Source organism: Paramisgurnus dabryanus, chromosome 13 (assembly GCF_030506205.2).
Source record: "Paramisgurnus dabryanus chromosome 13, PD_genome_1.1, whole genome shotgun sequence".
NCBI lineage: Eukaryota > Metazoa > Chordata > Actinopteri > Cypriniformes > Cobitidae > Paramisgurnus > Paramisgurnus dabryanus.
The window spans coordinates 9,845,092-9,858,368 of NC_133349.1; the positions used below are offsets into that span (position 1 = coordinate 9,845,092).

General features: G+C 37.8%; 1 protein-coding gene across 1 annotated transcript; it reads left to right on the forward strand.

Annotated features, from left to right (window-relative positions):
• The first annotated feature begins 396 nt into the window (after positions 1–396).
• On the forward strand, positions 397–13,225 carry gpd1l (glycerol-3-phosphate dehydrogenase 1 like). Its single transcript, XM_065298547.2, has 8 exons — positions 397–559; positions 919–1,096; positions 1,968–2,108; positions 3,130–3,268; positions 6,532–6,644; positions 7,251–7,487; positions 7,633–7,739; positions 10,759–13,225. The coding sequence occupies exons 1-8, from the start codon at positions 516–518 to the stop codon at positions 10,853–10,855; spliced, it is 1,056 nt and encodes a 351-aa protein (XP_065154619.1). The 5' UTR covers positions 397–515; the 3' UTR covers positions 10,856–13,225.
• The last annotated feature ends 52 nt before the right edge of the window (positions 13,226–13,277 follow it).

Genomic DNA, 13,277 nt, shown 5'->3' on the forward strand with positions numbered 1-13,277 from the left:
GTAATTCTATATATATATATATATATATATATATATATATATATATATATATATATATATATATATATATATATATATATATATATATATATATATATATATATATATATATATATATTCTGTATTATTTATACATTTTAAAAAAATATATCTAAATAAAAAAATCTAAATAAAAAAATGTGTGTGTGTGTGTGTGTGTGGTTAAATATACACAATAATTACACACAATACACACACATACATTCATTCACATTCATATATGAACATGTCCTTGTGAATGCTCCAAGAATATTGTGTCGATATGATTTAAACAAACTGAATGAATTTATTCATGAAAATGATCAACTAAGGTTAAAAACTACAACTCCCAGACTTCATAGCGTTTGTGACGCAATCATAAGTAGCCGGGCACGTTTCCTCCCACCAGCTCTTCTCTGAATACCTGCATTATTGTACACTAACTACGTTTTACTTAAAACATTCAGCGGGGTTTTAAAAGCATACGTAAGTTAGTCATGGCTGCCCCATTGAAAGTTTGTATCGTTGGTTCAGGAAATTGGTGAGTGTGCATGTTTAATAAATTAGCTATGATCAATATGTAATGAGTACGTTAATGGGATTATTTACAGTAGAACATATGGCGTAAAGCAGTCTTATCTTAGACACATTTAGAGCCAGAATATATTCAGGTCCGTATATTAATCATATGTGATATTCTGCACAAAATCACGTGGTAACTGTATTGTATTGATATAAAGTAATGCATGCTGCATAACCCTTACTGCATTTGGCTGCAGCTTGCAAAGCAACATCTTGGACTTGGAGTTGTAAACATTTTATGAAATGACACAGTTAACTGCTGTTTAAGAGCATATTGGCATTTTGATTAAAGATACTTTTATGTTGTCTTGTGCCAAGGGGCTCTGCAATTGCAAGAATTATTGGCACAAATGCACAGAAACTGCAGCACTTTGCCACTACAGTTAAGATGTGGGTGTTTGAAGAAACGGTCAATGGCAAAAAGCTGTCTGAGATCATCAACACAGAGCATGAGAACGTCAAGTATCTTCCAGGTTACAAACTTCCAGAGAATGTGGTAAGAGTGTGTGATGGAATAATGTATAGTAAATTACATCCATCCTCTGCTGTTTCGGCAAAATGATCTTCAAAACTAGCTTGCTGCAGATCAACTGGCCATACAATTAAATTATACAACTTCACAACTATACTAATAGCGCTGTGACATGTTGCAATAGGTTAGTCTTTGATTAAAGGGCATCTATTGTCTGATTCATGTTTTTAGATTTCCTTTGGTGTGTAGGTGTGTATTAGCACATGTTAACGATATGCAAAAGGTACAAACACCAAAGTAAACGATCACACGAGTTATCGTCTCCAGCCGGCGTAAATCTCTTTTCTTGGACTACAACAAACATGCATAGTAGGCAGCAGTTTACTTCCTGGGATTGGTGATGTAGACAAGACCGACATTATCATAATTCATCCCCCTTTGGACTCACAGCCTGTAAGTTAACTCCTGTTAGCATTGCATTGTGAGCGAATCTTTCAAACATGGTAAGGAGTGTCATATTTCCGGCTGACGTCAGAGGTGTTCAGGCGAATCACAACGTACAGATTAGCTGGCCAATCAGGGACATTTCAGGAAGAAAGTGAAATCGGGAGATACAAAAATGTACAGTATGTGGAAAATAATGTGTTTTTTAACCATAAACCACGCAAAAACATTGTATTATACCAAATACACAAAATAACGTTTTTAGCAATGAAATAGGTGCTCTTAGTCTCTGAATTTTATCTGTTGACTGTCATAGAAAACTAAAACACTTTATTAATGTCAGACTGCACACGATTATAATTTAATGACATGCATCAATTGTTAATAAAGTCTTAATGCAGCTTGATTTAATGTAGAAATAAGTGGCAGATTTATGCATTTCTTCCTGCAGGTTGCGGTGCCGCAGTTACGGGACGCTGCGGACGGTGCCGACTTACTGGTATTCGTAGTACCTCACCAGTTCATCAGAAAGCTGTGCGACGAGATGGTTGGCTGCGTCTCAGAGAAAGCTAGAGGGATTACATTAATCAAAGTAAGATCTCCTTGCAGTTACCCAAATTAATGTTCTGCTTTTAAGAGATTTGTTTGGTTACAACCTGATTAAGGATTCACAACACCTATGGTGCTTAAAGGAAGAATTCCAGGAACTGCTGGCCGTAATGTTTGCTCTTTAAATTCTTTATGAAACAAATAGCATTTGGCACTGTTCTGTTTTGGCTCCATTTTCGTAATGAACCAACAAAACTCGAGTAATAACAGTGTCACAATGTTACGATAATGCTTGATGATGCATGCTGAAGAATATATATTTATTCTGGGAAGAAAGCCGAAACAAAAATGGAGCAACAAAGTATTTATCTTTACAATTTACAATGTAAGGGTTTTTTCACTAAACCCTACCCATAACTCTAAACTAGGGTTGGATGATATTGACCACAATTTGTATATTGATGATATATGAGAGATATCTCTTTGTTTTGGAATAAATGTTATTATGCAAGTCAACGCCTCATGTCATATTCACCTTTATTAAAACACTGAATGATGAAATAAAAATGTATGACATGGTTTTCCCCAGTCCCACCCTAAACTTAACAAACCCCTGCAATTGGAGGAAAAATAAGGCTTATTAATATTATACAAGCTTCTGGCAAACTCCTCAAATGCCATTTATCTCATGGTGCCTGTTTGTCTTCCTTGTATCTGGCTGTGCCGCTAGGCACTTCATCTCTGTAGTTATCATTTTTATATTTATCTCCTCTGCTGCACTGTTTAAGTAGCAGCTTAATTTAATTTCTCACAGTGTCTATATTCTGAAACATATTGACCGGTCTAGGTCCTCTGTTTTGTTCTTTCCGATTTTTACCCAGTTCTTGTGTACTCGTTCACCTTCTTTATTATTTTTGTTCTGCTTTGCGTTTCTCCTCATTTTGTGGGTCATTAGGCAGAAATGTTCCTCCGAAGGCCACCAAGGGAACAACAGCATAATGCTACATTAAAAGAGAAAATGATGTTGATCGGCTCCTCAATGTTTTCGTCCCGTGTGTCTGTAGGGTATTGATGAAGGACCTGAAGGATTAAGGCTCATCTCTGACATCATCAGGGAAAAAATGGGCTTCGATGTAAGTGTCTTAATGGGAGCAAATATTGCCAATGAAGTGGCGGCTGAGAAGTTCTGTGAGAGCACCATCGGTGAGTGAATGGCAGCGGTTGGGGGGTCTAATGGTATTTCATTCTGACTTATTAACACAGTTAAAAAGAGTTAGATTCTTCAAAGAACCATTTGGATGTATGACAGAGTATGTGCTGAATGCACTTTTTCGGGGTTCACAAGTTTCGGAACGTTTTTTCTTTTCGACTACTGAATCTGTTGCATAAGCTGTGCAGGAAGTACAGTGGAAGTCCTTATATGGGCACTTCACATGGAACAGCACACACACACCAACCATGAGCTGACACGAAATCAATGTCACCAAAGAAGTTTAAGGGAAATTTAAGCTTGTTAACAATGGATGTAGTTTTTTTATCTGGGGTAGAAGCGGAGTTGTGCATGTGTGTTTGTTTAATGCTGAAATGCTTTTAATGATAAAACAACTGGGTCATGATTTGCGGACGGTTAGTAAAACTGCATCAAATGTCTGTTTTGTTGGTAACTGTTACATATGTGTTTATAATGTGAATCATAAGTTATTCAGAGATAGTGGAATAATGTTTTGTGTGCTGCATGCTCGTGACTCGCTCCGCCCACCGTACGCCTCCGGGAGCTTGGCTTTTTTTCAGAAAGTAGCGGTACAGCTGATCTGTCTTTTATAAATCTGTTAAAGGGACACTCCACTTTTTTGAAAATATGCTCATTTTATAGCTCCCCTAGAGTTAAACATTTGATTTTTACCGTTTTGGAATCCATTCAGCTGATATCTGGGTCTGATGGTACCATTTTTATCATAGCTTAGCATAATCCATTGAATCAGATTAGACCATTAGCATCGTGCTAAAAATAGACAAAGAGTTTCGATATTTTTCCTATTTAAAACTTGACTCTTCTGTAGTTGCTAACATAAAAACAAAAAATTAAAAGTTGTTATTTTCTAGGCAGATATGGCTTTGCTGCCGTAACATGGCTGCAGCAGGCGCAATGATATTACGCACTGCCCGAAAATAGTCCCCTTGGTTACTTTCAATAGCATGGGCCTTTTTTAAGCACTGCGTAATATCATTGCGCCTCTTGCAGCCATGTTACATCAGCAAAGTCCTTGATTATTATGCCAGAATGAGAGTATAGTTCCTAGCCATATCTGCCTAGAAAATCTCAACTTTTAATTTTACTTCGGTCTTAAGCCGAGTTCAGACTGCATGATTTTCAAAGTTCTCGGGTCATAGATCTTTTCATACTGCATGACTATCTGGGGTAGCGTTCAGTCGCTGCTGTTTTAGACTGCATGATGGATTGGCGACAGGGGTTTTCATACTGCATGAGTTTTCCGTAGGAAGAATCCCCGACAACTTGGTCCGCAAACTACGTCTCACAACCAAACGCACGCGAGAAGTGACGCGAAGGAAACAATGCAAGGTCACGCGTGCAAGACCGGAGTTCTCACGTGAGACTGGGATTATTATTAAAAATTGTAGCTCGCAAGAAGCTTAACATACAAATTGCATGTGTGCTCATTTTCAGCAGAAAGAAGAAGAAATAAAGATTATGAAGGAGGAAATGTTTTGAGACTCCTCCCCGAACTGTATGTTGCTCTCACATTGGCTGTAGGTCATCGCCGATGTTATTTCACACGGCATGATTTTGAATCGCCGACAGGTCCAGATATTTAGCATGCAAAATATCTCACAGGTGTCGGTGACTCGTTTGCGATTCTCTCAGATCGCGTTTTTGATAATTCACATTGTCACTCACATGCATGAGCATCGATTTGCCTGTGATTTAGGGCATTTGTCTGTGATTTCTCAAAACCTGTCGGCGAGTTAAAATCAGGGCTTAAATCGTGCAGTCTGAACTCGGCATTAGTACACGTGTAACTTCAGAAGAGTCAAGTTTTAAATGGGAAAAATACCGAAACTCTTTGGTTATTTTTTAGCATGATGCTAATGGTCTAATCAGATTCAATGGATTATGCTAAACTATGCTAAAAATGGCCCAACCCGGAGATCAGCTGAATGGATTCCAAAACAGTAAAAATCAAATGTTTAACTCTAGGGGAGCTGGAAAATGAGCATATTTTCAAAAAAAGTGGAGTGTCCCTTTAAAACTAATATCTCTTCCTCTGAGATATAAAGAGTATGCAATACTGTCCGGTTTCCCGGACAGGGATTGTCTTACACAAGGACTAGACCTTAGTTTAATTAGGAAATATAACTAGTTTTAACCAACATGCCTTACTAAAATCATTACTTGTGTGCATTTTAAGGAAAAACAAAGGGCACTGATGTATTTTAAGATATGTCAGTGCAAGTGGTTTTCAGTTTGGACAGCTCTTACATTTCTTTTAGTCTAGGACTACTCTAATCCCTGTCCAAGAAACTGCCCCAAATGTGCAAAAGATTAACACGAGATTAGCAGAAGGTGTTATGTGGCCTTTAAAGTCACAATGAAATAAAATTAAAAACAATTTTATTTAGAAATATTTTATTTTATAATATTGGTTTTTTTTTACAAATTACTCATCTGCGAGCTTCATTATTAAAAAATTATAATAATGTGCCATCATAATCTTGAATCAAAAACGCTAATCTCCTCGCCTCCTCGAAATGATCTCTCTTTACTCTCTTCATGAGGAATGACGAGAGAGCTGTACCTAGGAAAAGATTGTATAGCAACATGACCCAACTTCCAATGATCTAATCAATTCTCAATGGACAAATTCAAGTCCTGGCCTAGCTCTCACTACAGAAGTAAGAGTCAGTTTCACTTGGATAAACACCACAATAATGAAAATAAGTTTGCTTTTTCCGTGAGTTTAATAACATGTATAAAACATGGACGTAGTGCATGTTCTAAATAGCATTCTCAAAGGCGCCCTCTTTTTACCTACAACACGTGATTTTAGCACAGGCAAGCACCATCAAATCTGGATCAATTTTAAAGGTGGTGTGTATAAATTTTAGCGGCATCTAGTGGTTTACGAATTGCAACCAACAGCTCACCTCTCAATTTCAACGCATATGGTAGCCGCCACAGGACAAACAGGTCGTCGTCAGAGAAAACGTAGGGACGAAACGCGCTCTGTAAAACAGTTTGTCTGTTTAGGGCTACTGTAGAAACATGACGGCGATTTTTCATGTAAGAACACCTGCGGTGTGTGGAGCTAAAAACAGCTTATTCAATACAGTTCATTTTGTAAGGTCTTTATACACCACTGATAATATAGTAATGTATATTATATTGCATTTCTGTCAAGAGATCCTTCTAAAAGTTACACAATGCACCTTTTTGTGATGTTTTGTAGGCAGCAAGGTCTTGGAGAATGGTCTCCTATTCAAAGAGCTTCTACAAACACCTAACTTCAGAATCACTGTGGTGGATGACGCTGACACAGTGGAGCTCTGTGGAGCCCTCAAGGTAAATATCAGTCATGTCTAGATGTTCATCTCAGGGGAAATAACTTGATTCTGGCACCTGAGATGCAGGGCTGCAGGGGCACGATTCAGACCCCTGCGAAAAGAGATTAGGTTCTGTAAGATGTTTTCTTGTGAAATGAATAAAGACAGCGTGAAATCTAAATTTATCTTATTAACTTTTCTAAACCACATTTGTGGTGTAATTGTGAACGATTCATCAGCATGCATTCTGGTGAAGAAATTAAAGCGTTTGCTTTCATAATCTTTCATCGAAATTTAATAAAGCACCTCCTCTGCATTCCTGAAATGACTTTTGTGCTGATGTAACAAAGGTTACACAGATGGGGAATAATAATAAAAAACAATATCATCTTCAAACCCCACTTTTTACTATCTAATAAAATCTAGTCCTGCTCAACATTATTTTTCACTGACTCTTCTGTTTTATGCATTTAAACAATATGATGCGTCACATTATTCCAAGGTGCATTCCTTTGCCAAGCATCTTTTTATGGGAATTTAGGAAGAGGTTTTCGAACACAGATTTGTTGTTTCTATTGATGAAATAACCTCATGCACAGTATAATACCTCAACTATCTTCACCAGAACATTGTAGCCGTGGGTGCAGGGTTCTGTGATGGCCTGCAGTGCGGAGACAACACCAAAGCAGCCGTCATTCGACTGGGACTGATGGAGATGATCGCCTTCGCCAAACTTTTCAGCAAGGATGGCTCTGTATCATCAGCCACGTTCCTAGAGAGTTGCGGCGTTGCTGACCTCATCACCACTTGCTACGGAGGGCGTAACCGTCGCGTGGCAGAGGCCTTCGCCCGAACGGGGAAGGTAAATGAAATCGATCCGACCATTTCCTGTGTTTCACCGCTTGCCTGATTGGTTAATAATGTATATTTTATGGATTGGAGTAAGTTGCATTTGGTACATTTTTGCTGATGCTGAAATAGATTGAGAATGATTTTTCCTCTCTCAGAGCATCGAGGAATTGGAGAAGGAGATGTTAAATGGACAAAAGCTTCAGGGACCATTGACTTCTGCCGAGGTCTATCACATCCTGAAACAGAAGAATCTAGCAGACAAGTATGTGTAACTGTTATATATATAAATGCATAGCAAAATGATAGCAAAAGCCATAGCTTTCCTAAACTTACAGTATTATTGATTACCAACATACATTTTTATGTTTCTGTAATGATTATTAAACAATATGTGTAAGCTCTTTAGTTTCATTACGTTATATTAGTTACGTTACGTTATATTATATTATATTATATTCTGTATATATATATACACTCACCTAAAGTATTATTAGGAACACCTATTCAATTAATGCAATTATCTAATCAACCAATCACATGTCAGTAGCTTTAATGCATTTAGGGGTGTGGTCCTGGTCAAGACAATCTCCTGAACTCCAAACTGAATGTCAGAATGGGAAAGAAAGGTGATTTAAGAAAATTTGAGTGTGGCATGTTGTTGGTGCCAGACGAGCCGGTCTGAGTATTTCACAATCTATTCAATTACTGGGATTTTCACACACAACCATTTCTAGCGTTTACAAAGAATGGTGTGAAAAGGGAAAACCTCCAGTATGCGGCAGTCCTGTGGGCGAAAATGCTTTGTTGATGCTAGAGGTCAGAGGAGAATGGGCCGACTGATTCAAGCTGATAGAAGAGCAACTTTGACTGAAATAACCACTTGTTACAACCGAGGTATGCAGCAAAGCATTTGTGAAGCCACAACACACACAACCTTGAGGCGGATGGGCTACAACAGCAGGAGACACCACTGGGTACCACTCATCTTCACTACAAATAGGAAAAAGAGGCTACAATCTGCACAAGCTCACCAAAATGAGTCTCGATTTCTGTTGAGAGTTAAAGATGGTAGAGTCAGAATTTGGCGTAAACAGAATGAGAACATGGATCCATCATGCCTTGTTATAACTGTGCAGGCTGCTGCTGGTGGTGTAATGGTGTGGGTGATGTTCTCTTGGCACACTTTAGGCCCCTTAGTGCCAATTGGGCATCATTTTAATTTCCACGGCCTACCTGAGCATTGTTTCTGACCATGTCCATCCCTTTATGACCACCATGTACCTATCCTCTGATGGCTACTTCCAGCAGGATAATGCACCATGTCACAAAGCTCAAATCATTTCAAATTGGTTTCTTAAACATGACAATGTTTCACTGTACTAAAATGGCCCCCACAGTCACCAGATCTCGACCCAATAGAGCATCTTTGGGATGTGGTGGAACGGGAGTTTTGTGCCCTGGATGTGCATCCCACAAATCTCCATCAGCTGCAAGATGCTATGCTATCATTATGGGCCAACATTTCTAAAGAATGCTTTCAGCTAGAGGTCTACACGGGTCCAAAAATTCCTACCCGAACCCGATCAGACCCGCAAATGTGCTACACTGAACCGACCCGGACCCGTCTGTTGTTTTGAAAGCTGGACCCGGACCCGACCCGGACCCGTATATTATTTAAAAGCTGGACCCGGATCCGACGAAGACCCGTCTATTATTTAAAATCTGGACCCGAACCCGTCCGGGAAGACACAGACCCGACCGGCAAATATTCTTAGCTAAATGTTATTAATAAGTCAATAAACAAGTAGCGAAAATTAAACTTTTTGTCTTACCCATAGAAGTTAGTCTTCTCCCTCCTTGTACCTGTCTGTGTGATGCACAATCCTTATTTCCAAGAAAGTTCCATCCATGTTATTCCTCTCTTGACGATTGAATTTTTTAATGCTTATTCCAGCTTTTAAAGTCCACTTTACAGTCATGGTGATTAATAACGCAGTTTTACATCGGGTCAACTTGCTTAATAATGTTTGCCCATTTGAATTATAATAACGATTGCTCGTTCAGTGCCATGGCTGCTTTCGTTAGCTTTGCTTCTTTGCTATCATCTATGTGCTCTTTGAGTCGCGAAAACTTTAGATATAAGAGCAGCAAGACGGTCAATTTATAATATTATTATAAAAATAAGAGAAGTCAGTGCAAAATGCGCGGTACGGCGGAATAGGTCCCGCCTTCTAAATAAAAGAGCCAATTGTCAAAGGTAAAGTCGTTGCGTCTCACTGCAGAAGCTCCTGACTGGTAGCCAGAGAAACATTACAAGAGCGCATGCGCGTTAGCTGCCTGGTTGGAGCAACCAAATATAAACCTTTTAACGCAATTTTAGCGTCATAGAAAAAATTTATGCGACAGTTCATCTAAGTTTTTGTTGCTGATTTTGAAATATTTTATTTAAATGTGAGTGTGTGTTCTCCGAGTCCGATTGACCTCGGGTATTACCCACAATGTTAAACAGACCCGGGACCCGAAGTAATAGATTGAGACCCGACCCGGACCCGGCTGATCATTTAAAATATAGACCCGAACCCGTACGGGTCCCGGGTCGGGTCCCGGGTCTTCGGGTCTCGGGTCTTCCGTGTAGACCTCTACTTTCAGCACCTTGTTGAATCAATGCCATGTAGAATTTAGGCAGTTCTGAAGACGAAAGGGGGTCAAACACAGTATTAGTATGGTGTTCCTAATAATCCTTTAGGTGGGTGTATATACATATATATTGTTATATATTCTTTTTTAATTTTCTGTTTTATTTAAATTACTTAATCACAAAAACATTTATTTATTTATATGCCCAATTACAGTTATTTAGTTGCAGTCCTTAATGGAAATATAAGTTTTAATGGTTGAATTAAGCTTGATAAATTTTTTTTACTTCTGAGAGAAGCTGAATGTGCTGCCTCAAAAGTCTGCTTTAAAATGCTTTATAATGCTAGACGGTCTTTGAAACAAGTAGCCAGGTTGTCTAATAAATTTATTAAGCGTTTATGTGCACCTGACATGTTTATGTGCGACCCTGGACCACAAAATCAGGCATAAGGGGACACCACATTGTGACATATTGCGAGATACATTACACCATTCATCATTTAGCACACTGTTTCCTCGTGACTACAACAGTAAATTTTAACCGGAGCAACTTTTGTGGGTTGAGACACTCTGGCACAATGTTCTCGTCTAGATTAATTTTCAAAGTAGGTCATTTGTGATATTTTATCTATATTGTTCCTCAGGTTCCCCCTGTTCGTGGCTGTGTACCAGATCTGTTTTGAGGGAAAGGCGGTTCAGGAAATGATCACCTGCTTGCAGAGCCATCCAGAGCACCTGTGAGGGTCTGCATGGACTAAAATCTCAAGATAGCACCGTCTCCGTCCTCTCTCCTCTGGGTGGTCCTACCTCTAACACTTCATATTTTCTTTGGTTTTTACTTTTATTCACACTAATACAATGTCATATTTTGTTACATTTCTCTCTTGTCGCTTAGATCTGGAGTTCTGGCCACATACACTAATGGTATCGTGTTTAACTCAGGGGTTTGCTTTTGACCTACAATGATTTCTTGTTATACGTGACTAAATGTAACTGTAACAGATTACTCAAAGAATTAAGGGATTTTTTGTCAGTTAATGCAAAGCTGTGTGTATTGAGCTGATATTTTTAACTACAGTATATTCTCACTGTCTCACTGCCCTCTTGTGGATGTCCACACTATCACCTTACTGACAGATGGGTTTAAGGTCTTAATAAAATTACAAGAGAATTGCTCTTAGATCATAACTATATGGTCTGACACATCTAGCACTAGTGTTATAATCATGTGTCTGTAGTGTATTACAGCTTTGTTGCATTGCTTGATCATTGCAGCATATAGATGCTGTAACCGAGAATCCCTTGGTGCTTTGAGAACCAGCATTAATACCACCCTTTGTATTTGTCTTGTGTCACATGTGGAAGCATCTGGAGTTGTTTTAAATGAAGTAAAGACTTTTATGGACATGTTAGATTAGAGTAAAGCCAGATTATTATTTTCTATGTAAATTAGCCTTTTACTTTTCTGTAGCATTTTTTATGAAGGTCAAAGAACTTAAATCAGCTCCATATAGTAAGCTTCTTGTTTGGCTGGTTTGTACATGACACGATTTTCTGTAAAAGCGATCCAATTCTTGCATTTCACTTTGTAGTAACATCCTTTTAAAGTGCTTTGATAAGACACATGGGGACCATGACAGTGGCGCTACTTTTTAAAGAAGTTACATTTAAAATATTATATTGTTACATATCTATGCTTGAAAATTTCACCGGAATCCAGGTAATATTTAAAGGGCACATATCATGAAAATCTTTTTTTATGTTAAGGTGCTATAATTGGGTCCCCATTGCTTCTATCAGCCTAGAAAATGTGAAGAAAAAAACACAGTTACTTAAGTTTTGGTAATCCATTCTCTGCAAGCATGTGAAAAAATAACTAATTGACATTTGGCTCCCCTTGTGATGTCAGAAGGGGATAATACTGCCCCTTAATCTGCACTATCCAACCACAGCACTGCCATTTAATGCAGAGATAAACTCATTTGCATTTTTAAGGACACACCCACCATTTTTGCTCACACCTACAAAGTGGCAATTTTAACATACTGTAGTAAATTATCTATATGGTATTTCGAGCTAAAACTATACATAAATATTCTGGGGACACTAAAGAATTTTTTGGCATCTTAAAAAAGTATTGTGAAATGTCCCCTTTAAGTCTAATTTAACCACTTAACATTGAGTCATTGTTATTGTGCAAGTACCTTGTTCATAGCTCTATGAAGAATATGTTTAAATCTTATATGCGACTATGGATCACAAAACCAGCCATAATGGTCATTTTTTTATTTACATTTATATGTCATCTGAAAGTTAAAAAATAAGATTTTCATTGATGTATGGTTTGTTAGGATAAAAAATATTTGGCTGAGATACAATTATTTGAAAATCTGGAATCTGCAAAAATTGAGAGAATCGCCTTCAAAGTTGTCCAAATGAAACCCTTAGCAACTGCATCCACTCACAAAAATAAAGTTCTGATATGTTTACAGTAGAAAATTTACTAAATATCTTCATGAAACATGATCTTTACTTAATTTCCTAATGATTTTTGGCACAAATATCAATCATTTTGACCCACACAATGTATTGATGGCTATTGCTACAAATATACTTGTGCAACTTAAGATTGGTTTTGTGGTACAGGGTCACATATATGTAGTTTTATCATTAAAAGGAGTATAATCTGTAGATGTTTTTTTTCCAAATTGAGCATTTGGTGAAACAGCTTTTATTTGGATCCACAATGGCCTTCTCTATTAGTTTCAGTATTCTGATGTGCTTCTTAATCTGTTAAATCACAAAGGATTAGCTCTTACCATGTATTCTTCAGTGTGCATCATGTTTTGTTTTGTTTTCATAATGTAAGTGCTCTGTTTGTGATAATCTAGTGACAGCATACACAATCCAACACTCCAATGGATCAAGACATTTTCAGATGCACTGATGTATGAATTCTTCCTGTATTCTTCTGAATGTGCTGACACTGTGGCATGTTGTATGATCTAACATTTGTCATTAAGGCTGACATTAAACAAATGCTGCTTTTGTAAACATTAAAATAATTTCAGTGTAAAACATTAGGCTGCATGAACTTTCCATGTTTATGTTTCAAGTAATTAAATAAAAATCACTAACAACAGTTTTGAGACCTTAATGCAGA

Coding starts and splice junctions, on each gene's coding strand:
- gpd1l (XM_065298547.2), top strand. CDS start 516: ATGGCTGCCCCATTGAAAGTTTGTATCGTTGGTTCAGGAAATTG. Junction 3,269..6,531: donor GTTCTGTGAGAGCACCATCG/GTGAGTGAATGG, acceptor GATGTTTTGTAG/GCAGCAAGGTCTTGGAGAAT. Junction 7,740..10,758: donor CAGAAGAATCTAGCAGACAA/GTATGTGTAACT, acceptor ATTGTTCCTCAG/GTTCCCCCTGTTCGTGGCTG.